Source organism: Narcine bancroftii, chromosome 12 (assembly GCF_036971445.1).
Source record: "Narcine bancroftii isolate sNarBan1 chromosome 12, sNarBan1.hap1, whole genome shotgun sequence".
In the NCBI taxonomy this organism is placed as follows: domain Eukaryota; kingdom Metazoa; phylum Chordata; class Chondrichthyes; order Torpediniformes; family Narcinidae; genus Narcine; species Narcine bancroftii.
The window spans coordinates 76,295,263-76,321,486 of NC_091480.1; the positions used below are offsets into that span (position 1 = coordinate 76,295,263).

The window sequence follows — 26,224 nt, forward strand, 5'->3', positions numbered from 1 at the left end:
AAACCTCCCCCCTACCCACCGCTGGTGCGAATCTGTACCGCTAATATTTTAATTCCATAATCTGAAATGATCTGAATACTGAAAAGGATTTCAGATAAAAGGATAGGCACCTGTATAATAAAATTCTGTTTTTCTCCGTGTCCCCACTGTGTCTCGATGCAGTTGCATCATTTCCAAAGTTGCTCTCAACAATTAAAAGATGCTATCGTAGCCTGGTATGACATTGTATATCTGTAGTTTTATACCATTTTCACAATGTTTGGAACAGGCAGCCGGGGCTTTACGCAAAGAATGGAGTTTGTAGGTCTGAGCCATTTAACTGAGAACACTGAAAGTGGATTAGCACTACATAATTTGAAGGGTTGTAATTGTTTTCAATAAAATCTCAATGAAAACCTGTCGCAGGTGGGTTTTTTGGTTTTTCAAGGGTCAACTTGGACGCCAAATCTGCTTTTTATGGATTGACTTGTATGCCAGGTTGGTTTTTCAAGGGTTGACTTGGACGTCAGATTGGCACGGATTGGATTTTGAGCTGAATTATCCGGTGCATAAATCGACCCCCTGCCATTTTTGATATTTTTTGAGGGTTTCACAACTTGACTTATACGCTAAAATATACTGTAATTTTGGAGAATGAGCCTAACCCTAATGCATGGGGGGAAAATACTTGATTTCCCTGAATCCTGGGTAAGAATCTTTGGTAAAACTCCATTCTTGAAATTTACTGCAACTTCTTTCATCTTTATTTCGGACTCTTGAATTAGACTTTGGCTCCTAATTCTGATAACATGATATGATTTTTTGGCTCTTAATCTAACTTACTATAAAAAGGGATTTAGGGACTTTGTTTATGCCTTGTTATATGTGGAAGGTTTACCAAATGAATTAACAAAGTTTTGAACCTCTGTATAGACCAACATTTGACATTTTTGGTTTTGGACCCTTGTTATGAAATATATTGGGGAAAATATAATGGGCGGCAAGGTTGGCGCAATGCCTTTACAGCACCAGTGATCAGGACCAGGGTTCGAATCCTGCACCTGTAAAGAGTTTGTTTGTTCTACCCATGTCTGCGTGGGGTTTCCCTGGGGGCTCCAGTTCCCTCCCACCATTTGAAAGGTACCAGGGTGTAGTTTAATTGGGTGTAATTGGACGGCACATATTTGTGGTCCAAAATGGCCTGTTACCGTGCTTTATGTCTAAATTTTTAAAAATTGAAATATAAATGATCTTTACAGTTCTGGTTGAAGTGTTTATTGGACAGGCCTGCAATATTAGATCATGATTCTGAGTTACTGTGACAATATCCAAAGAAAGATTTACTATTGTGATGTAATTGGAGCAAAGTTTATTTGCCTTTGGAGCATGGAATGTTATCATCAGGAACCAATTCATTAAATTAACTTCAAATTTTTCATAATGGTTATTCAAGGTGCTCTGCACTAATGGAGTAGTTTTTGAGTGTTGTCAGTTCAGCGATGTTACCAATGTTGCAGCAAATTTGTCTACAACATGCTCTCTTGAACATTAGTGTGGTAATGGCTAGTTGATCAATTTTAGGTTTGCTTGTTCAGACCTTTTGGTCAAGGTATTAGGGATAGATACCTTTGTCTTCCAAATAATGCAAGAACAGGCTGCTCCTTGGTTTAATACTGTGGACTGGTTTGGTCCCCTTGTTGCATTGGAGGCAGTCCAGAATAAATTCACCAGCCTATCTTGCACAGCACAAAAAGTTGGACCCATGTCCTTTGGCATTGAGAAGGGGTTTGATCTTGAAACGTGCAAAATACTAAAGTAGCATTGCAAGTTGGATGTTGATCAGGTCAGCACTGCAGGAAAGTGTCAAACAAGGTTGTGAGAAAAGGGCAGTTACTTAAAACTGAGGTGCACAGGTGTTCTTGGATCGGTGAATTGAATTAGACTAGACCAATCGAGAGATTTAAAGTTGGTCTTTGTGCTCTCGATCTAGAGAAGTTGTTTTCCCTCACCTGTCAGGATAGCCCTTCTGCACTTGTTTATTTAGCTTGTACTCTGTAATTCATGCATTTGGGAACAAATTAAATCAGACCTTCAGCAAAAAGCTATCCAGTAGATGTTCAAACAAAATGCTTTTTAAAAATCTCTTATTTAGGCCTGGCTTGCACTACAATTGCTAACTGTTCAAACCTGATCAGATGTGTGGAAAAGTAGTTAGTATATTAACCAGTATACTAATTTTTGAGACCAGCTGAGGGAGCAGTATTGTCACATACATTGTAGGGCTGTTGAATGTTTTGAAATCTGAGGCCGAGTAGAGTTATCCCTGAGTTACAGTGGGAATGCAATAAGTTGGAGGAGAAAGAAACTAAATGGTGTCACTGAATCTCAACTATTTTGAAATGTCATTTGAACAGTGAAACAGAAATTTATAAACAATATTACTGTCCTCTGCGAGGGTGACTTTATAATAGGAGCAGTTTTCAACCCATTGTGTTGCACTGGCAATTTTATTCCTCCAACTTCCCTGGAGGAGCAGTGAACTCCTAGGTTGGAACCTCTCTTTTCTTGAGGCTATAGCCCTGCTTCATACGTGGCTTGTTGGCCTTTGGCCAATTACTATCACACTACATTGGACTAGCCACATTGTCAGCATGCCTGACATCAGTCTCGCAAAGCAGATGCTCTATTCCTAGCTCTGCCATGGAAAGGGATTTATCAAGTAATCCGATTTGGGGATGTGCTCGAAACCTCTGTGAAGGAATGCAACATTCTTAATGACTGCTGGGAACAAGGAGTAGAAAAAATAATCCTAATGACTGTTTCTAGCTTTTTTCATTAATACTAATTGGATGTCATCTGGTTTGAATATAAAGTGTTTTTATCTTGATATAACTCACAGATAAATGACTCCTCAAACACATTCCATTTGTTGTAGTGGTACACTTTGACATAATTGTCCTGTTTTGTCTTTTACCTTTTCACTTTTTTCCTCTGGTATGTATTGTAGGTGCCTAGAATTCTATACAAAGCAGCAATGGAATGAATTCCACAATTATTGGTAAAGGAAAGGTGGGGGGGGGGGAGTTACTTTGTGATTTTTCTCTTCTCTTTCCCCCCCTTTTTGTTTGGACACCTACCAACATTTTCCCATACCTTGATGAACTCAGCCCTTGCTATATAAAGGACATTGCTTGACCTGCTGAGTTTCTCCAGCTTTGTGTTTTTATGCTGGTTTAGTACACTGACCTCTACTGCTACCCCTTTGAATTGAGGAACAGCTTTTGAATTGATCATATTGAGATGCAGTTCAGCAACTCTGTTTGCATAGGTAATATAAACAACCATAAAAATAACTGATGTCAAAGATTTGAAGTTGCACTTTCAAATGTGCACGTTATTTCATTTGTGAGCACTTATCCCTCACCAGAAAACCAGATAAATTCCTGAGTAGGTTCTTCCTGTTGCATATCTGTAGTTTGCATCTTTTGCTTGTAAAGTCATGTTTATGGTGTGGGGGATACTAGTGTGAAAGACAGAATATGAATGAATATTGTTCATGTTTCATAATGAAAATTTTAATGAGATCCTTTGTCATCTTCTGCTGTATTATATCTGCTGTTGAAATGAATCACCAAAGAAGAATATTCTCATTAAAAAAAATTCCCAAAATGACTCGTGCCTTGGTTATGTTACAAACTTTAAAGTGTTAATGTGATCAAATACTGAAGCACAAGAGAGCTGATTAGACACTAAGCCTGTTAGAAGAAAAGTTAGAAATTTGGTGTAATTTCTAAAACAAATGGATTACATAGGAATGAAAGAAATGTCATTTATATTTTGCTATTGGTTGCGAAAGGGTGAAGGGAGCTACATTTTCAAGAAAGATTGCATGTGCTGTGATCTATGTAAAGGAATTGGTTGAATAAATTCTTTCAACCAGCCCAACTTTAAACTGGATGTTGATGCATTCAGAGGTGTCATTCTGGTAAAGTGGAATGCGTAGAAGACATTCTATGTATGGTCTGCGTAAATATTCTCCTGCAGTTGTACGTTGTCAGTGACTGCACTTTGAAACGACAGTAAAACCCCTGGTATCCAGCACCTGTGGGGATTGATGAGATGGTGGATATTCTTATTTTCCATTTGCTTGAGACTCTTTCTTACAATGCCTTACATAAAAACCTGCATTAAGAATAAACAGTTTAAAAGACAAAAATACTTATTCTGAACAAACTTTACTTCCAGGAAAATATAAACTTTAAAGAATTTTACTTTATTTTCAGTCAAGTTCTTTGAATACATTTAACTCTCAGTTCCTCCCCCATGGAGCCACCCAAAAGATGAACAATAACTTTATAGTTAATTAACCCCCCCTTTCCCCCAAGTTTACAGATAAAGCCTTACTAATACACTTAATATACTAATAAAGAGAAAGACTTACTAAGCAGGGAACCAATGTCAAGTGGCATCACCCAGCTCTTCATCTGGGTGACACCATTTTATTCAAACAGCTGCTACAAGCAAAACAGGACCAAGGCACTCTACTAGCTGAATATTTGCTCCCATCTTCAAAGGTTTATGTGTTACTTCAGAGAGCAATTACTTTTGCGATTTTTAACATTTATTTAAATATTTTTTAATTCTAATTTTTATTTCCTCAATTTTTTTTAACCAGTTGCCTGAATTCCAGATTTCAGGGGTTTTGCTGTGCTTGTTACTTGAGTGGGCAAAATCTGAAGATATTTTGCTGCTTATTGCAGTGCAACAGGATTTAACTCTATGCTACAACCTCCTCATCTTTACTATTATACTCATCTCAGCAGAAGTGAATTGTCTTGCACATTGTGGGAGTGGGGGTATTGTATAATTTGTTTCCTTCCTCGTAGCCACACCTTAAATTTCAATTTTCTGTAGCAGTGACTAGAAGGAAAGGTTTGCTCTTCACAATCTCCGGATATCTCAAAATACTTTAGTCAATGAAATACATTTGAAGAATCTGTCGAACCACACAGCTGTATCCCTCCCTCAGCTCTTTGGCTTTGATGGTAAAGCTGATTTTTCAAGCAATTACACAGAAAAATGCCCCAATATCCTTGTTATCCATAACCCCCACGCAGCTGGAGCTGTTCTGTTTCCCGGAGCGGATTATGAAGCAGCCCAAAAGTGGGTCGGGGTGGGGCTGACAATGGCTGGCCAGCAGGGGGCAAAGGACGGCTGGGGTGAAACCCCCCCCCCAATTGCTGGGGAGGGCAAATTCGAGGGAATTTGGATCGCAGTGTGAGAGGCCCAGGAGGTCCTGCCTTCCTGAGAATTTCACCTGGGTCCAAGTAGGGTCACTGCTCGACGGCAGTGTGAAAAATGGTAGTGGGTTAAAATTGCACTAGATTTCTCCCTGGATTGAGGACCCAGATGGATTCTGGGGCCCAGAGTTGGTTGCAGGAATCCTATGAGAATTGTTTAACATTAGGTACTTTCAGATAGCCAATTGCCCAGCTTCTGTTGGGAGGCCATGTGAATGTGCAGGAGGCACCTACAAGGAGGACTTTGTAACCCCTCTCCGAGAGGGATAATTGCCTCAGCACAGTGGCCTCCAGCCATCTGAATGCAGCTGCCTAAAAGTGGCTGCATTTGGGATGACAGTCAGCTGGCTAGTGCCTGACAGCTCCTCTCCCAGCTACCTCTTCCCCGCCGCAGGGGCAGCTGGCTGGGCTAGAGCGGTAGGCAGGGGAGAAGGGGGCTGGCTGAAACAATGGCGGTACCCGACACGAGCCCCATACTCCCCCGCTGGGTGGGGGCAGAGTGATCAGTGTGGGGACATTACACGTGGGATGTCCTCACGCTGATGGCCCGTGTTGGCTGTCCCAGCTGACAGTCAGCCATCCTAACTTGACAGCCCAAGGGACAGGAGCTGGAGTGCACTCTGATGTGCATCCCGGTGCAGCTGTCCCTTCAGGTGGCCAGCGCTGCGCTTTTAGCGCTACCACCTGAGCGGCAAGTCAAAGGGCCGCTTCCTCTTCAGGCGCATTCTTAGTGGAGAATGCACTTGAAGAAGCCTATTGTAAGAGATTAAAGCAGAGAGATGAAGTAATAGAGGGATTGAACACTATGGGCAAGTCTCCAATTTTTATGTGCAGGGTGGTTATACACCTTCATATTAGGAGAGCAATTGACAAGAGCTTGGGTTGGAAACTATTCTAGCAAGAGATTTGTCTGGCTTTAGGGAGTTTTTTCAAATTCAGCATTATCTGAAGTGGAAAGAGTTCTGAAGAGGTCAGTATGATCTTCATCTTGCAACATTGTATCCAGATATCCCACTACCTATTAAATGACTCGCTGGTCATAGACTTTTCCCCATAGAGAAAAATTGTCAATCATGTGAAATCAAACATCAGCAGATTCCAGGACTGTTTCCCACTACTATCAAACTACAGAATGAACTCCACACTAGTCCTATCATGTATTTAAGGCAGAGAGTGATAGTTTTTGATTAGCCAGGGCAACAAAGGTTATGGAAAAGGGGCTGAGTGGACGAATAGATCAGCTCATGAATGGTGGGACAAACTCAATGGGTTGAATAGCCTATTTCTTCTCTTGTCTTATGCTGCAGTTGTTCCATTTGAACTGATTCTCACTGTAACCCTACTCTACCTCTTTATTCTACTGTTCTAATGGATGGTTAGACTTGCTGGATAGCTTGCAAAACCTTTTCGCTGGACTTTGGCATGCATGACAATAAGCATAAACTTGGCTCAATTAGTTCCCCAACAAAAGTTGTCACCAAATCTCCCCACCTTTCCATTGACTCCTGTCTCCCCCAGATTTTACTACTCACCTAGACACTAGGGGTAGCTTGCAGTGACCAATTGTCTTTGAGGTGTGAGATAAAAGTGGAGGATTTTGAAAAATACCCACGCGGTCACAGGGAGAATATTTAAGCTCCATGCAGACATCGCCAGATATTGTGTTTGAACTCTGGTTTGGCAGCAGCTCTACCAGCTGCACCTCTGCTACCCCTCTCTCAGTCTGACATCACAAGCATTGAGGCCCGAGTTCACTCAGTGAGTTACACTGCTCACATAAATACACTCTATTCTGACCAAAGGAAAAGATTTAAGGATGTCCTTAAAGCCCCGTAAAAGAACGCACATTGGCCCTAGCTCACTCATTGGAGAAGTCTTCAGAACAATGTTATGAAGCCTGAATCTTTCATCCGCATCGCACAAAGGCTGTGCAAGCAGCAGAATTTAAATTTAGACATACAGCCCAGTAATAGGCCATTTAAGCCCATTAACCTACACCCTGGTACGTTTTGAACAGTGGGAGATAACCGGAGCCCCTGGAGAGAAAACATGCAGACATGGGGAGAGTGTACAGGCTCCTTACAGACAGCGCGTGTCTCGAACCCGGTCTGGACACCATCGCTGGCGCTGTGCTCAACACTGCACCAACTGTGCTGAGTCCATCACCTCTCAAACCACTTAGCTGCTTGCCCTGTCAGACACTTCCTGCCCAGTTGCAGAAGTCTGCTGTTCTTGCATTGATGAGATTTTATTGTCCTGAGAATAAGAACAATGTACAGATGAACCAAAGTTTGTATTTGCTGAAGCATGCAAGATTCAACATGAGTAGGAATTAAGTTTCCACAGTGTACTCTGAGATCAAGGTAATAAATATAAAAGAAGTGAATATTTACAATTGAATTGTTGCAAAATAAAAAAGTTGTTTCCAAAGTGTAGACAGATCTTTTGTTCAACCTGGATTACTTTATGGTCAGCTTACTACAGGTCAAATGCCTCAACTGTTGGATAAAAACCTTGTGTGAACTGAAGTGTTGGACTTCAGTCTTTTGTACTGTCTGCCTAAAGGTAACGGTGAGAAAAGATTGTCGCAGAGTGATTGGAGTCCTTCATGATGGCTGCCTTCTTGAGGCAGCTTCTCTCTGATATTTTCAATCGACAGAAGGTCACTGCCCGCAGCTCGATTTGCATCCTTGGGTACTCGGGTATCCAAACCATAGAGCATGGAAGCAGTACCTTGGAAATATTCCAACTTGTATAAATGTTCTTTCTAACTTGATTGTAGTGTTAATTACTCTGGAAAAAAATATTTTGAGGTGCATATTAGGGATATAGCACAGTAGTGTTGCTGGGTACTCAAGTTTCCAAACAAGGCCATGATACAGCTAATCAGTATGCTTTCCACTGTATAATCTGTTGTTTGGTAGTGTATTGAACGCCATGTCAAATCTCTTCAGACTTCTTTGAACGTAGAGGCATTGATATACTGGCTTCAGGAGAAGTCATCCGATATGTGGGTGCCCAAGACTTTGAAGGTACTAACCCCCTCTTCTGCTGTTCCATGCATGTTTCCTGTACCTACAGTCCACAATTGGCTTGGTCTTGCTGATGAGAGCAAAATTCTTCTGGAACTATATAACCAGATTCTTGATCTCCATCCTCTATATTCTAACTCATTGCATCCTCTTATTGAGCAACGATGGGGGTGTCTCAGTAAATTTATAGATTATAGTGAAGCTGAACTTGGCCATGCAATCATGGGGAGACAGAATAAACCCCTGAGGTGTCCCTGTGTTGATGGGCAGCCTCATTAATCACCTGAGAACTCACAAAAACCAAAGTGAAAGTAAACCACCCTAATCTGCAGAATTCGTTTATTTTATCTTTCTTTATCTTCAACGTCTGGTAGATGGCTGGTATTAACGCCAAACGCTACTTTATTTCTTCCCACCCCAACCTAAGAATATTAGTTCTTGACCTCTTCTGTACAGCAGTAGCATATTAAGGGGGGGGGGGGGTGGGGGGGTTAATTCAATAAAACAGTAAATCTCGGTTAGGCCATTCAGCTCCTTTCTTTGACAGCGATTGGGTTCTAAAGCATCAGTTTTTCAAGTTAGCGCGTCTGTAAAGACATCCAGGCCTCTACAAATGCATGCCTTTGCCTTCACTGGGCTATTATTTCACACCTGTTAGTAATCCAACTGATTTTATTTTTAAATCGCTGTATTTTGATCTGACGAATTGCCTTGCTGTAATTTGCTGAGTGGGGTCTCGACTCTGTGGAATGAAAACTATTCTCCGGTAGCTCTGGTTAGTTCCAGTGTACAATTTTGTGAGCTTTGGTACTCTGGATTTTCAGCCTAATTGTGCAAGTAACTTCAAAGTGGACTGTGATGTCGTTGGGATTTTGTGCAAGCAGAAGAGAACCCCAACTTTCTATCTCCTCTCCGAGAACACCCCAGTTGAGGTCTCTTAATGCCTCCCTGAACATCACTGGTGAGGTCAGTCCTAATTGCCCTGGCATTGTCTGGGCCATTTCAAAGGGACACCAAGTTGTCCACAAAGCTCATTGGTGAATGTGATGCTTCTTACAGTCTGACTTGGGTATGGATGAAACATTTTTACAACAATTTGACAGCTTCTTGGTCACCATTACTGATTCTGCCATTCCAATTCCAGATTTATTTAATTACTTAAATTCAAGTACCCATGCTGTCCTGGCAGGATTTGAACTCCTCTTCAAATTGGTCTCTGTCTCTATTACCTGAATCTTGCACGAACCTGAAATCTGACCCTCTGACTTGATTCTCATCATAAAGATAACTCCTTCAATAAGAAGCATGATACAACACTGAATGCTGAGAGACTGAATAAACACTTTAGAATTAACTCTCATGTTTTCCGATTGCTGGGGAAGGGGAATGTTATTTTGACCCTGGATGTGCATTTTTGAAGGGGGAACCTTGTAAATGCCAGCCCTTTCCAGTAAATAATTCAGACTTTCTGGGGTTTTGGTTTTGAGAGCACAAAGGGGTTTTAAGAAAAACATATTGGAGTTTTTGTGGATACGTGCACAGCTGTTGCCATTTGGGTTTTCTTTGAGGTGTCTGTAATGCTGACAGCTGCGATATGGATGCCAATGGCCTCCTTTCACATAAAGGGAGATGTGAAACCTGCAAATGGTGTCACAGAGCTCCATATCAGGGCACGCTTTGCAACAGCATTATGGTGACAGATGGCTGTGTGCCTTTAAAGTCAGCACAACACACAGTCCCTTGCAGACAACAAAGCAAGCCATGACCTTTTGCAGCTGTCTCGGGTTTTGATTTTTCTACCCATGATATTGTTGCCTTAACGGCAAAGTTCCCCCAACTAATACTTTACACAGTTTGATTTAGTCTGTTAAAGAGAGCAAATTAAACTTGCTTTCCTTCAGCAAAATTTTGTGGTATGAAGATTTCCCAAAACATCCACATTTTGAGGTCGCTGTTTGGTCCTTTTGGCCCCGGCTGAGTACACCATTGTCTTTCTCCCCATCCTGTTTTCCTGTAGGTCTGCCACTTTTGATCTTGTGTCGTTTGCTGCTCTTGATTTCTTTTTCGCCATTCTCCTGCGGTGAAGTATCCATTGCTGCTGCGCCTGAACAAGGGCGGTGGAAGTGGATCATGACATTTCTCGCCATGTGTCTCGTAACTGCTGATAGTATAGTTTTTCAAAGTTTTACTGGTATTGTAATGCAGAAAACTGAAGGGCAGGTTTGCACATAGCAAGCTCAAAAACGGCAAGGTCAATCTTGGCATTGGGTAAATGTTCTTCTTGGTATTTGGAGAACTGTTCTAAATATTACTGCATTTTTCTGCCTGAGGAGAGTGTAGAGGTATCTCGAGCTTACATACCTGTCACGATTCTTTAAAGAATGAGATGCAAACTCTTCGACCCACGAGCCTGTGCTGCCAAATTACACCCAATTGACCTATAACCCCCATATGTTTTGAATGGTGGGAGGAAACCAGAGCAGCCGGAGGAAACCCACACAGACACGGGGAGAACGGACAAACTCAGTTTGTGCAGCGGCCAATTTGAACCCCGATCCCAGGCGCAGTAACAGCATTGTGGTAACTGCTTCACTAACTGTGCCACCCCTTTGCTGAAATGAAGCAATGAAAAACTAAAAGACAATATGAGTGTATATGGTTACATCTCAGTTATAGTTGTATCACATGTATCTGTTGTTAGGGCTGCTCCCCCAATCCTGTTTTGAACATGGGTGCTGTAACTTCAAAGGGAGACATTTTTTTGCACTGATTTTCATTAAATTTAAATGATCAGGTTAAAGATTTTGGTCGTAGTATGTTTGGATACAATTCCTGGGAAAGAAAAATGTTGCAGCAGTCTTGACCACGTTGTTCACAGGTGGTGGAGAGAAGCAAAGAATAGAACCAGAAGGAATACACAAATTTAACTATTTTCAGGGTAACTTGAGCAATAATACTGCAAAAGTAATACATAATAAATAAGTGAGATCCAAGAACTCTGAAGTTTTGGGTCTTGCTCAGATAATCCAGTAATCTGCAGGGTAATGAGGTATTTGTAAATAGGAATTTAATATGTTCATGCAAATGAGCAAGATCTGTACTTGAATATATTCTACAAAAGGTGCAACAACCTTGAAGCCAATAAATTCAGCAACTCCATTGATTTGCAATTTCAGTGCAATGTGTCTGCAAGAATAGTCTGGTTTGAGGAAAGGAGAGGTAACTGCTGTAACAGTGAGCACTGATGCACCTATATCTTCAAAAACAAGATACCATGCATAGTTTAGTGGAAATGTCTTGGAAACATTGATAAGTAGGAAAAAATATCTGGCAACCATCGTTTGTCTGTGACGTTGCTGTAAGAAAATATCAAACAAACAAGATGACAACTTAGGTTGGTGAGTACCTCAGAGGCCAAGACCTTGAAGCCTAGACTTGCCATAGGCCTACCTGTGAGAAGCAAAATTCCATATCTTGAATATATTCTGCAAATAACGCAACGACTTTTCATTTTAACAAATTCATGACGTCAAGCACTATTAGAATTGGCTTGTAGATTTTAAAAAAAAAAACAAGAGCTATTAAGTAGATACCCTGTATGCATAGGATTTCTTCACTCCTGATTCAGGCAGTTGTGTTACTGAGCAGTTTCAATTCAGCTATTTGTTTAACTGGATCAGTTCAGCGATCAGAATGTAGATACAACTGTTTATGATTCAGAGACCGCTAACCCCAGACAAACTTTTTGGATTGGCATTTAGTAAATCATTCAAACAGTGCTGTGTCACTTTCATTTGTGGTGATTTGTCCTGTTTGGGCTTTTTTGAAAAAGCTTTGGCACTTGTGCACCTTTCGTAGTATGCAGCCACTCCAGGGTTTGAGGAAATAACTTTGACATGAAGTAACAGTTGGAAGGGAGAAAAAATTTACTGAGAATACCTCTGCAGCAAAAGCACTGAATATCTGTGGCTTACATGTGGACAAGATAGTAGTACCAAATACTCTTGGTAAAAGAATAAAACTGCAATTGAAAAAAATGGAAAACCCTTTTTTCAGATTATTCTAAATGATCCTGAAACTTCGGGTGTGATGCCATATGCTTGTCCGAGATGCTTGTTACTTTTGAATCTGATGGTGAAATAAAAGTTCTGTCTTTAGGATCAAAGATTTTGGAGTGTTTGAGGTTAACCATGTTGGGTATGTTTTTGTTTCACCAGAGCACAAAGTTATCATCGTTGGTCTGGATAATGCCGGGAAAACAACTATCCTTTATCAGTTGTGAGTACATCTGTGCATTTATTTTTTGAGTAGCCTCTCTATTTTCTGTGTGCTCGGAATTGGGGGGTATTCACTGGTCTGCATATAGATTCCAGTGGAAAATCTTGTGGGTCTAAATTTTATGCCTCATTATGTTTTTTGCAAACAAGACTGTATGTAGTCTGCCAAAAAAATTCAAAGGTTTCCAGTGCGAGAACCCAAGCATCTGCACTTTCTTGGGTTTTTTTTTCCAATCTGGTCTGAGATTTTGAATTCACAAGTTCTTTCAGTACGCCAAACAGACTAAATTGTTGCCAAAAAACAGTGTGCATCAGTTTCAGACACTGGATGAGGTCCACTGCTACAAAACATTGCAATGTCCTAATGTGGCAAAAGTATTGTGTTTCAGGATTTGGTTTTCTCAAGGCAGAGTTGTACAGCAGAGGAACAGATCCATGTGCCCTTCACATCTATAACCTTCTTTCTGCTCATCTACACTAATCCCATTTGCCCACAATAGGTTCATATTATTTCCATGCATTGAGTATTGAACTGTCTAAGTATCTCAAATCTTGTGATTATATCCATCATCTCTGGCAGAGAGTTCTGGATATCATCTGTGTATTTTTTTTTAAAAAAAAAAAACCACCTCCAGTTCAGATTCCTTTTAAAACTCCTTCCTCTCGCCTTAAGGCTATGCCTGCTTGATTTTGATACAAATATTTTTTTTAAAATCTGACTTCATAATATTATGCTCATTGGGTCATTCCTCAACCACCCATAGCAGCTATGTTCTCAGAGTATGGCCATTACTTTTTGCTAGTTCTCTTTAACTAAGACAGCTTGAGCTGTGTCAGAGGGACATTAAAAATTAACTGTGTTCCTTTGGTTCAGAGGCCACATTATCCTTCTGGGCAAGGATGATGCACACCTTTCCGAAAAGATATAAATAAATCAGAAGGACTTTTACCAGATTAATTAATGGGCTTTAAATAAGACAGTTCCTGTATTGGTGTTGGGTTAGGATTTTGAATTGCTTGGGGGTGGTATTGATTAATGATTCATTGCATAGATGTTCTGCAGTGTAGCTAGAAGTTGAATGATTTGGTTAAAATCATTCTGTCAGTGTAGATCAGTAGAGTCAAAATTGATCATTTAAGTGCTTTGCTGTTTACTCTTCCCATTTAACTTGGCCATTGTTTGCAATGTTCAAATGTTGACATGGATTTTTGGATGATTTTATAGGGTTTCTAAATGTGCAGTTAAATGTGATGAATTTAGTTTGAAAGTTTGTTTCACTGGGTATCTGTAGCTAATGCTGTAATCTATACAACTGGAATCCAGCAAAGTACTCCAGATGCTCAGAAGCTGAAATAAAATCCCCCAAAAATTCAGCAAATCAGGCAGCATCTGTGGCAAGAAAAAAGTCAAAGTTTCAGGTTGATTCTTTTTCATCAGAACATAGACTTGACTCATTGACTGGTTATTTTCATCACAGTTGCTACCAAACCTTAATATTTCCCTCATTTTCTGCATTTTATTGCACTTAAAATTAAATGGGTACAAGGTGATTGATCTTGGCTAGTAATTTTGGTCCACTTGCATCACATTTGCTTGGATTTTCCTGTAAGATTATTTTGATTGGGTCTTAAGTGGAAAGTATGTTAAATAGGTTTTTATTTTTGTTCTGATGGGAAAAATACTGCCATAATTTTCTGGCCATCAACAAAGGAACAATTCTTGAGCAGCACTGGCATTTAGCAAGAATTTTATTTCCATTTATTGCTGCATCGCCAGACAATTATTTGCTGTGGAATGCATAATCCTGAGGCTGAATGTGAACCAGTCTCTAGGATGTAGATAACTGTTTTGGTCTCTAGGTTTCCAATTGGCCTCGGTCTTCAAATCTAATTGTTGGCATGATTCCCCCACAGCCTAATGAATGAGGTGGTCCACACATCTCCCACAATCGGCAGCAACGTGGAAGAAATAGTTGTAAAGAACACTCATTTCCTAATGTGGGATATTGGTGGGCAAGACATGCTGCGTTCAATGTGGAGTACATATTACACCAACACAGAGGTAAGTGAACGTGGCCTAATGAAAATGTAGTCATCAGTGCAACTCCGGTCAGATTCCATTGTGCCTCGGAAATAAAATCTTGCCCTTGGTCCATGCCTGATGAACTGAAAGGATGCAGGATGTTGCCGATGAACTGAAAACCATTTAACTAAAATTCTCAGATATCCTTAAAAAAAAAATTTGCAGTCATCGTGACGTCATAAGATGAAAAAACAATTTCACCCGATGTGCTCTTATGGGGCTCTGACATTGTTAGTGCCAGTTTGTTAACAACAGAGCTCAGAACCAGCTGGGAAAACAGATGCTGAATAGCTGGATACCTGCTTAGAGAACCAGGCTGCAATTTCGAGCCATCATTGAGCAATGGGAAGAAGTCAGCGGGTCATTCTGTAACATGGGGAATGTTACAGAAAACAGGCCATTTGATCCTTCCAGTCTGTGCTGACCAATAAAACTAGCTAGTTCCACTGACCTATTCTCATTCCATAACCCTCCAGACCACTTCTATCCACTTATTTAAAACTCAAGATTGAATCTGCATTCACTACATCAGACGACGACTCATTTCACACTCCTACCACTGCATTGTAAAATGGAGATTTCCCCATAAATTTTCTAGGGAACCCTCCCGTGAACCTGCAGTCTGAAAAGGTTTTAAATTGGTCCCTGTCCCTACCTCGTAGATAGGGCAGTGGCCCTGAGAAATTTTCCCGGACCACCCTCTCCCTGCAGTGTGAAGAGCCAAATGGCCAAGCTGGGAAGCCTCGTGACATCAGCGCTTGCAGGCTGCGTCACGTAGGCAATTAAAATTAAAAGATGATTACTGCCAGAGAACAGCAGGCTGCTTCAGCCTATCACGACAGCAGCGTCGGAACAGGGGGCAGGGTGGCGGCTGCAGCATTGGAGTGGGGGGGGACACAATAACTCATCAAGGGTGGGCATAGCCTGCGAATGCCCCTCTCTTTCCCTGCTTGGTTCTCTGTTGTCCCGGTGTCATCAAGGCGAGCAACCACCCGGGCAGAATCGGCAACAGTGGTGGGGAGGTGTCGGGGATCTGTGATGGCCGATACAAGTATTCTGCTGATGCTACTGGGTTGCTTAAAGCCATTTCTCAGTGAACTAAAAAATACAGTTAACTGATACACGTCCAGTCCCGAATTTTAGGATAATCAGAAACGGACGGTACTGGTTAAATCAAGAAAACTAATGACAGAGAAAAATCATATTGTAAAAGAGATGTAATGATGTTTTTTCCGTATATTTACAGATGCATCAAAATCCTTACTGCAGCCACACAAGTACATAAGATGCCCACCCACAGTAGTATAAGCTATAAGTATAATATTCCAAGACAAAGATTTTTAAATATAAAAAGATAAATTTAAAAATTGCAAAATATTTGCTTAGTTATTGAACATTCACAGAAGCAAGAAGAAAGGAGTGAAAATTTGATGGTTAAAGAATTTGTGAAAAATAAATACAATAAAATCCTCATTTTCGAGTTCAAGCAACAGGCAATAAAAAAAACACCAAGGAAATATTTATTTCCCCCCCCCCCCCAACCTTAATCCTTCCTCAACTGCTCAGTCAGGAAGGGCAGAATGCAAGTTGTAATGGTTCTCTGCCCTATCTGCTGACAGACTGTGGAGGATGTGATTAGTACTTTGATTATATTTTCCTCCACAATGCTCAAGTTGCTTGGCAGTGGCACCTCAGATGAACTAACTCCACAGCAGTGTGCACTGGTTACATTATTTTGCACTACTGTTGATTTAGTGTGGAAATATCGAAGTAACTCTTCGACCTCCAGAAACTTGGCTGTACAAATTCTGCTGTCATATTTGCTGACTTTTGTTTGCAATAGCTAAGAATTCTACTGTGGTTTTGCCAAGTAGAATTATTAGACAACTTCAATTATCCAAAATGGTCAGAACCGGGCCTATTTTGGATAAATGATATTTTCGGATAACTGGTCCTTTTTTTAAAAACAGCCCAGTAGCAACAGCAAGTCACGTGTTGGTGTTTAAACCACAACAAAAAACAAAGGGAGACTTTTGAAGCATAAAATAATGTTTAATTCTCACCAAAAACAATCTGAACAAAATAAGATAAATCCAACACCAAAAACCCCAAATTCTACTCTGGTTTTTCCAAAATTCCAAATTTTTTTCAACCTGTGACGTCAGTTGGGGCGTGGCAAGATGGCGTAGGGAGTGGACGTGCCTTCCCAGTCTCCCTCAGGCAGTTATATAAATACCCGTTTTAAGAATATTTCTTTTCTGTTAAAAGTCTTTGTTTTGTTTATTAATTGTTTTTAGTTTAAAATGGCAACAAAGATTAAGGAAAATAGAGTTCAAATACAGAACAAAACTACACTCTCCGACTTTGGAAGAAACTCGGCCTACTTGCCTAGACAGAACCACGGAGTCAAGGCTGGAATTTTCTTAAAAACGGAGCTCATTAATTGGACTGTCGGATAAGCTGGCCTTGGACACCCCTCTGAAAGATGGTGATGAATATTGATTTGAAATGTTTTATGAAGATAAATTGCAGTAATTGGCATTGGTTGCCCATGAGTTTTAAAAATCCAGATAACATTAAAGTTTATTAGTGATTTTTTTTTGGATGGAATATCGGAAGGATGAATTTATTATCTATAAATACAGAACAAAATTACATTCTTTGACTTTGCAAGAAATTTGACCTATTTGCCCAGACAGAGCTGGAATTTTCTCAAGAACAGAACTTATTAAAGTTGATTTCGCACTCCTTTTTGAAAGATGGCGACGAATGTTGATTTGAAATATTTGAAATATTTTCTGAAGATAAACATATATGGAACTCCTTGACCTGCAATAAGGTTTATCAGTGATTTTTTTTTGGATGGAATATTGGAAGAGTGAATTTATTATCTGTGAGTATGCATACATTGCAAACAGATTTTAATAGTTTTGAAAAGGTTTTTTTTAAACTAAACAAGATCAGTTTAATATTGAGAAAATTGGAAAAAACAGAAACTTTATTATTAAATTTGGAAATTCAGTAGAAAGAAACTATGAACAAGATTGATGATTTATAAAATTAAAGTCGAAGGAGCAATGTCCAAGAAGAGTTAAAAATTTTGAATAAGTTTTTCTTGAAAATAAACAATAATTTCAACTTAACATTGAGAAGATTGACAAAGTGGAAAATTTGGTATTAAATTTGGAAACACAGCAGAAAGAACTTATGAATAACATTGATGCTTTAGAAGATCAAGACCGAAGGAATTTATGTTCAAAAAAATTTTAAAAGATTTGGAAAGAAAACTTTTTTTGAAAGTAAGCTACAAATTCAACTTGAGACTGAGAAGAATGGAAGATTCGGTGTTGAACTGGGATGTTCAGAGGTGTTTTAATTCAGTGGATGAAATTCAGGAAGACTTGAAAAAAAAATTTAAAAAAAAATTTTTATTGATTGTAAACAATGTTTAACTCAATGTTGGGAGGGTGGAAAGGGTGCAAAATTTAATATCAAGTTTGGATTTTCAAAAAAAAAAAAGAGTTTACGAATAAGATTGGTTAAATTGATGGACCGGGGTTTTATGGATATAAGAAATGATGATTTTTCGGTTTATACGTGTATTTTGTCTGCCTGGGGGGGGGGGGGGGGGGAGGGAGGGGGTGGTACTTCTGGTCCTGTGGAGCAGGAATTCAAAACCACTTGTGGTTTATACCACACCCATTTGGGTTTTTGGGAATTAACCACCACAAGGTGGTTTCCTAAGGGGTTAGGGGAGGTGGGGGGGGTGAAAATTAGAAAATTATTTAGTATCTATTATGTAATATTATACTAAGTCAATTTGAAATGAATGTATGGAGATACTATAAATAAATTTAGAAAAAAACCAAAAAAAAAAAAACCTGTGACGTCAGTTCAGCTCCGAAAATTTTTTCAGAGCTGATTAGACATCACTTCAGGAATAACTGAGGATTTTGGATAATCCGATTTTGGATAATCAGAGTTGAACTATAGTTAGATTGCAAGTACTAAATCAAGCTCTTCTGCCATGAGGAATTGATAAAGCAGAAATGTACTTTTTTCCATAGCTGCTGTTTTAGAACTGGATTCCCAATTAACCCAGGCATCCTAAAATACACTGAAGCTGTTGCTTTTGCAATCCAAATTTACTCTGAAACTGGTCATCATGATTCAATTTCAGTTTCACGTTGGTGAATCTACATCGCCCCCTTCCAAGGTCAGGTTATCATTTTGGTTCTGCACATTTGTGAGTTGGCCTCTGGTCTTTCACTGGTGAATTCAACTCAAAAATTCAAAATTTATTATCAGAGTACATGACATCATATACAACCCTGAGATTTTATGTCCCACATGAGTAGACTTCTACTGGAAAGGATTCAGAATCTTGATCTATTGCCAGAAAAAGCTTTAAAGAATAATCAAAATTCTCTTTAATTTTATCAAGGTAGCTTAATCATTAGATTATCAATGTCCTTGCATCAACTACTTGTGAGTTGGCCACAGCAGACTCATGAATTTAATGCAAATATGCAGAGTAGAATAAACTGTCACTGTTTCCTGACTCGAGCTGAGCAAGTATAAAATCTAAAAATATCCAAGCAGATGTTTTTGTTTCAAATGCTTCCACCTAAAGGAAGTATTCCATCAGCAAGCATTTTCTAACCCAGCAACCTTAATAACTTAAAAGTGAAATGAGCAAAATGTAATGCTAGGGGGTGGGGTTGGTAGCATTAAAAATGAATTGAAGATGCTCTGCTGGAGCTCTGGTTTGTTTTAAGACTGTCCTGTCAAACATCATGTTATTAGGGTCAATTTGGTAACATAAAAGGAGAAAAATACTCAGCAGGTTAGGAAACAATTTAAGGGGGAATCAGAGGGTGACCAAATTTAGGTTCTTGGGAGTCACTATCTCGGAGAATCTTTTCTGGATCCAACACACCAATGGCATCATGAAGAAAGCACGTCAGCACCTCTACTTCTGAGTTTGAGGAGGTTTGATATGACGCCAGAAACCCTGGTAAATTTCTACAGTGGTGTGTTGGAAAGTGTGCTGGTCTTGGTCTGGTATGGGAACGCCAATACTCCTGAGCATAAAGCGCTCCAAAAGATAATGGGCATAGCCCAGGACATCACAGGCAAAAGCCTTCCTACGATTGAGTACATCACCAGGGAATGCTGCCATCAGAGAGCAGCAGCAATTATCAAAGACCCAGCACACACTCTGTTCTCGCTGCTGCCATCAGGAAAGAGGTATCGGTGCCACACCTGGTTCAGGAACATCTGCTACCCCTCCATCATCAGAATCCTCAATGACAAACTGAGACTCATTTAAGGACTCGTACTTGTTCACTTTATTAATAATTTTCTTTTGTATTGCACAGTTTGTTTACATTAATTATCGGTTTAGTTCTTTTATGTTTATGCTGTGTACAGTTTATTTTGTACTACCATACAGTGGTAATTCTGCCATGCCTGTAGGAAAAAAGGAATTTCAGGGTTGTATGTGATGTCATCTATGTACTCGGACAAGAAATCTGAAAAGTTTCAGGCAGTAGACGGCATCAGTTTTTCCGGTCGGTTTTCTGGTTTTGTGCTGATCTCATGATCAGTCAGACTGGGTCTGATTGCTCATTTGTACTCATTGCTGCATTAACTCCTGCTCTCTTTGCTTCTCTTGTTGTGTCCTACGGACCACCCTTACCTTCATGCGCAGATACCAACAGACCCTCGCTTTCACTACCATGCTGTGATTATTGTAAATAATTTGAAGGGCTCTGACCCAAAATGTCAGTAATTTATCTTTGCCTACTATACATGCTGCAAGACCTACTGAGTTCCTCTAGCATTTTTATGAAAACTCCATTGGCTGTTGTTACTGCACTAATCAGCAATGAGGTGATACAATAGATCAAAAGATGAAATCCCAAATTAATTCAGTCTATTCACATTTCAGGCTACTTGTATGTTATATGCTGTATTTTGTTATATGTTGCATTTACAGTAAGCAATGGCAGGCCTTTTTTAACCCAGAAAATACACTGTAATTTCAGTTAAACAGTGGTCATTTTAATTCATAGAGTACATGAAAAGTTGTGTGCATAAAACTGGTCCGCAGGTGTAATTATTGCATATATTTTTATTTTCAGTTCGTCATTCTAGTTGTGGACAGCACAGACCGAGAGCGACTCACACTTACAAAAGAGGAACTCTACAAAATGCTGGCACATGAGGTACAATTTATTGGTAAAGTGAAACCATGTAAATTGTGAAATAGAAGAGCCAAGAGCTTTCAATTAATTTTGTTGGCTCACCTGCAGAAACATTTTCAATGCGTTTGTTAACTCTAGAGTTTAGCCCACCATCTACCACTGGAAACAATTCTTCGTATCACAGGTGGCTCAAAAATTTGGAACTGCCTCCCCAACATCATTACTTTTGCCTTGGTTTGCACCATACCGTTAACCTTGGCTTCTCTTATTCTGGCTTCTGGGTTAATGATCCTTTTTTTTGAAAAAAAAACCTACTGTTTTCTTATCTTTCCAAATGTCTAACCTTCCCAGTCTTACAAATTCCACAAGATCTATCTGCTTTCACTTTGCACGCTGTCAATTTTGCTTCACCTCATGCAACTTCTAGGACCAAAGATCTGGAGCTCCTCGACCCCTTTACCTCTGATTTTGTTTAATATGCTGTTTAAAAATAAAAAAATATGCAATTAGTTGGTCTTCCACTGGTGCTACATTTGTCTTGAGTTAGTGTTCTTTAAATTTTTTAAATTTAGACATACAGTATGGTAACAGGCCCTTTGGCCCATGAGCCCGTGCTACCTGATTGACCAGTACGTTTTGAAGGGTCCTTACAGACGGTGCAAGATTCAAACCCCGATCCCTATTGCTGGCACAGCGTTGCGCTGAACCGCTAACAGCGCTGCCCTCTGTTTAACAGGCAATATGAAATTTAACTGAAAAGATAAAATATTCTTCGCACTCATTCCCATTGCATGCCTGCATTTGTCCTTTACATCAGAAGCCTATGAAGATTTGCCACTTGTGTGTGATTGGCAAAAATCTAATCTGACAGGATTTAATGCATTGGGTGGCTGATCACACCATTAAAAAAACTGTGAAGGGAAAGATGGAGAAAAATACAACTAAAAGACTGCCACTGTACACTAATAACTGCACCATGCATCACATTACTAGTATGAATCTTTTAAGGCTCCAAGTCCTTCCCTTTAAATGTTCTTGCTGACAATTTTCTCAATGATCCGAGTCAAACTGAAGTAAAGAAAAGATATAGTTAGCATAGTGGTTTGGTTGATGCTATTACCACGCCAGTGACTCTGGTTCGAATCCGGCACTGTCTGAAAGGAGTTTGTTTTCCCCCCCATGTCTCCATGGGTTTCCTCTGGATGCTCCAGTTTCCTCCCACTCTCCAAAATGTACAGGGCTGTAGGTTAATTGGGTGCCATTTGTTTAAATAGCTGGAATCGGCTTCGACTTTGCAAAAAAAATTTTGAAAATTTAGAGTGCTAATGAGTCATAAAGTTGCATGGCAGAGGAACAGACCCTTCAGTCCAGTGAGTTAGTCCTGACTGAATATCGTTTTACATATCCTCCAGCTGTTTCATTTTAATCACACCACCCCCCACCCCCACACACATTCCCATTAATTTCCCCACAGATTCTACGTCTTACCAACATATTCGGTGCAATTGACAGTGATTAATTAACCTACCAATCGACGTCTTTGGGATGTGGGAAGAAACCAGAACCTTCCCCAAAGAAGATCACAGGAAGAACATGGAACTGCACTTAAGCAACAGGGCATCAAAGGTTATGGGGAGAAGTCCAGGCAGAGGGGCTGAGTGGGAAAATGGATCAGCTCGTGACTGAATGGTGGAACAGATTTGAAGGGCTATATTTCTGCACCTATGTCTTGTGGTCTTAAGTCACAGAAGCATTGAGGCAGCAGCTCTACTAACTGTGCCCCTATAGTTTGTTAATCACATTCAAGAGATTTGAATGCTAAGATCCATTAGCAGAACTTCTAGATGAGGCAGAGCACCTTCACAAGCATCTGACCGAGTCCACTGTAGTCATTGCACTTCATCTGACCGAGTCCACTGTAGTCATTGCACTTCATCTGACCGAGTCCACTGTAGTCATTGCACTTCATCTGACCGAGTCCACTGTAGTCATTGCACTTCATCTGACCGAGTCCACTGTAGTCATTGCACTTCATCTGACCGAGTCCACTGTAGTCATTGCACTTCATCTGACCGAGTCCACTGTAGTCATTGCACTTCATCTGACCGAGTCCACTGTAGTCATTGCACTTCATCTGACCGAGTCCACTGTAGTCATTGCACTTCATCTGACCGAGTCCACTGTAGTCATTGCACTTCATCTGACCGAGTCCACTGTAGTCATTGCACTTCATCTGACCGAGTCCACTGTAGTCATTGCACTTCATCTGACCGAGTCCACTGTAGTCATTGCACTTCATCTGACCGAGTCCACTGTAGTCATTGCACTTCATCTGACCGAGTCCACTGTAGTCATTGCACTTCATCTGACCGAGTCCACTGTAGTCATTGCACTTCATCTGACCGAGTCCACTGTAGTCATTGCACTTCATCTGACCGAGTCCACTGTAGTCATTGCACTTCATCTGACCGAGTCCACTGTAGTCATTGCACTTCATCTGACCGAGTCCACTGTAGTCATTGCACTTCATCTGACCGAGTCCACTGTAGTCATTGCACTTCATCTGACCGAGTCCACTGTAGTCATTGCACTTCATCTGACCGAGTCCACTGTAGTCATTGCACTTCATCTGACCGAGTCCACTGTAGTCATTGCACTTCATCTGACCGAGTCCACTGTAGTCATTGCACTTCATCTGACCGAGTCCACTGTAGTCATTGCACTTCATCTGACCGAGTCCACTGTAGTCATTGCACTTCATCTGACCGAGTCCACTGTAGTCATTGCACTTCATCTGACCGAGTCCACTGTAGTCATTGCACTTCATCTGACCGAGTCCACTGTAGTCATTGCACTTCATCTGACCGAGTCCACTGTAGTCATTGCACTTCATCTGACCGAGTCCACTGTAGTCATTGCACTTCATCTGACCGAGTCCACTGTAGTCATTGCACTTCATCTGACCGAGTCCACTGTAGTCATTGCACTTCATCTGACCGAGTCCACTGTAGTCATTGCACTTCATCTGACCGAGTCCACTGTAGTCATTGCACTTCATCTGACCGAGTCCACTGTAGTCATTGCACTTCATCTGACCGAGTCCACTGTAGTCATTGCACTTCATCTGACCGAGTCCACTGTAGTCATTGCACTTCATCTGACCGAGTCCACTGTAGTCATTGCACTTCATCTGACCGAGTCCACTGTAGTCATTGCACTTCATCTGACCGAGTCCACTGTAGTCATTGCACTTCATCTGACCGAGTCCACTGTAGTCATTGCACTTCATCTGACCGAGTCCACTGTAGTCATTGCACTTCATCTGACCGAGTCCACTGTAGTCATTGCACTTCATCTGACCGAGTCCACTGTAGTCATTGCACTTCATCTGACCGAGTCCACTGTAGTCATTGCACTTCATCTGACCGAGTCCACTGTAGTCATTGCACTTCATCTGACCGAGTCCACTGTAGTCATTGCACTTCATCTGACCGAGTCCACTGTAGTCATTGCACTTCATCTGACCGAGTCCACTGTAGTCATTGCACTTCATCTGACCGAGTCCACTGTAGTCATTGCACTTCATCTGACCGAGTCCACTGTAGTCATTGCACTTCATCTGACCGAGTCCACTGTAGTCATTGCACTTCATCTGACCGAGTCCACTGTAGTCATTGCACTTCATCTGACCGAGTCCACTGTAGTCATTGCACTTCATCTGACCGAGTCCACTGTAGTCATTGCACTTCATCTGACCGAGTCCACTGTAGTCATTGCACTTCATCTGACCGAGTCCACTGTAGTCATTGCACTTCATCTGACCGAGTCCACTGTAGTCATTGCACTTCATCTGACCGAGTCCACTGTAGTCATTGCACTTCATCTGACCGAGTCCACTGTAGTCATTGCACTTCATCTGACCGAGTCCACTGTAGTCATTGCACTTCATCTGACCGAGTCCACTGTAGTCATTGCACTTCATCTGACCGAGTCCACTGTAGTCATTGCACTTCATCTGACCGAGTCCACTGTAGTCATTGCACTTGATGATATCCAATGAAGATTGGAAAACTGCTTTGCAGAGTACCTGCTTTCTGTCTGCCGGGACCATCTGAAATGCTTGGTACCAGCTCTTTCAATTCCTTCCCCTGTGGGAGTAGACTTAGGCCATTAAGTCTCTACTGCCATTCAAATCATAGCTGAACTAGTTTTCCTCTCAATCCCATTCTGCTTGGTTCCCGTGACCTTTGACACCTTTAATAATCAAGAACCTATCAAACTCGGTTTTAAAAATACCCAATTACTTGACCTCTGCACTTGTCTATGGCAACAAATTGCACAGATTCACCACCTCCTGGCTGAGGGAATTTCTCATCTCTGTTCCTTCATAGACCTATCTGTCCTCTTTCATTACCAGAGTGAAGTTAAATATAAATCTGAGAATAGCTTAAGATCAAATGACATGATCATGGAATTTTTCAATTTCTGTTAAGTCCCACTCCATTCTGGCTCCACTTTCCATATTTCCTGAAGTTTTTTTAATCCTGAGCCTCTCCATACCCAGTAGTCTTCCCTATTACTCCCCTTTCATTGATTTATTAAGTGTTACCTTATGGCCCCTCTCCCTACTTTTATACTTTAAAAAAAATCTCGCCTTCTCTTCTAGTCTTGAAAAACGGTCCCAACGTGAAACGTTGACTCAATTTCTCGCAATGGATGCTGTCTGACCTGCTGGGTCCCTTTAATTTATCGTTTGCTTTAGCACAATAACTGATTTGTTCCTCCATTTTCCAATGTTCAAGATGGAGTGCTCTCCTCTCTAGTGTAGATTTGTTTAGCAAGGTTTGTAACTAGTATGTTCTCACTTGCAGGACCTCAAGAAGGCAGCTGTGCTAGTGTTTGCCAATAAGCAGGATATGAAGAACTCCATGACTGCAGCTGAAATTTCCAAGTTTCTAACACTAACATCCATCAAAGACCATCCATGGCACGTACAGGCCTGTTGTGCACTCACAGGCGAGGGGTTAGTATGACACTTGGCTTGGATTCTCCTTGATTATTAGCGAAGAATGTTTTATTTTTCATCTGAATGGGTGGACAAATAGCATTTTGAACAATGCAGAACTAGAAAATCAACTTTAATGTCTAAACAAGCATTTAGTCTTTCATCTATTGAGATGAGGTAATAGATTATTACTTAAATCAGTTAAAAAGAAACATTTGATCAGTTCAGAGTTTCTTGTAAATTAGAATTCTGTTTGACCAACAAGTTTGAAACAGCTGATGTTTCATTAAAACCTTCAGTTGTTCAGGCAAGTGCTGGTTTTCTCAGATACAGAATTAG

At 40.6% G+C, this 26,224-nt stretch overlaps 1 protein-coding gene across 6 annotated transcripts in view; it reads left to right on the forward strand.

The window, feature by feature from the left end:
* LOC138747584 (ADP-ribosylation factor-like protein 5B) overlaps positions 1 to 26,224 on the forward strand; it is a 34,941-nt gene that overhangs the window by 1,120 nt on the left and 7,597 nt on the right. For all 6 annotated transcript variants that reach the window (XR_011347560.1, XR_011347561.1, XM_069906952.1 and 3 more), the window contains exons 2-5: positions 12,529 to 12,589; positions 14,503 to 14,650; positions 20,818 to 20,901; positions 25,752 to 25,903. Coding sequence is in view for 4 of the 6 variants with exons in the window: in XM_069906952.1 (XP_069763053.1) it covers positions 12,529 to 12,589; positions 14,503 to 14,650; positions 20,818 to 20,901; positions 25,752 to 25,903 (445 nt within the window). In the remaining 2 variants the exon portion in view is untranslated. The remainder of the gene's footprint in view (positions 1 to 12,528; positions 12,590 to 14,502; positions 14,651 to 20,817; positions 20,902 to 25,751; positions 25,904 to 26,224) is intronic.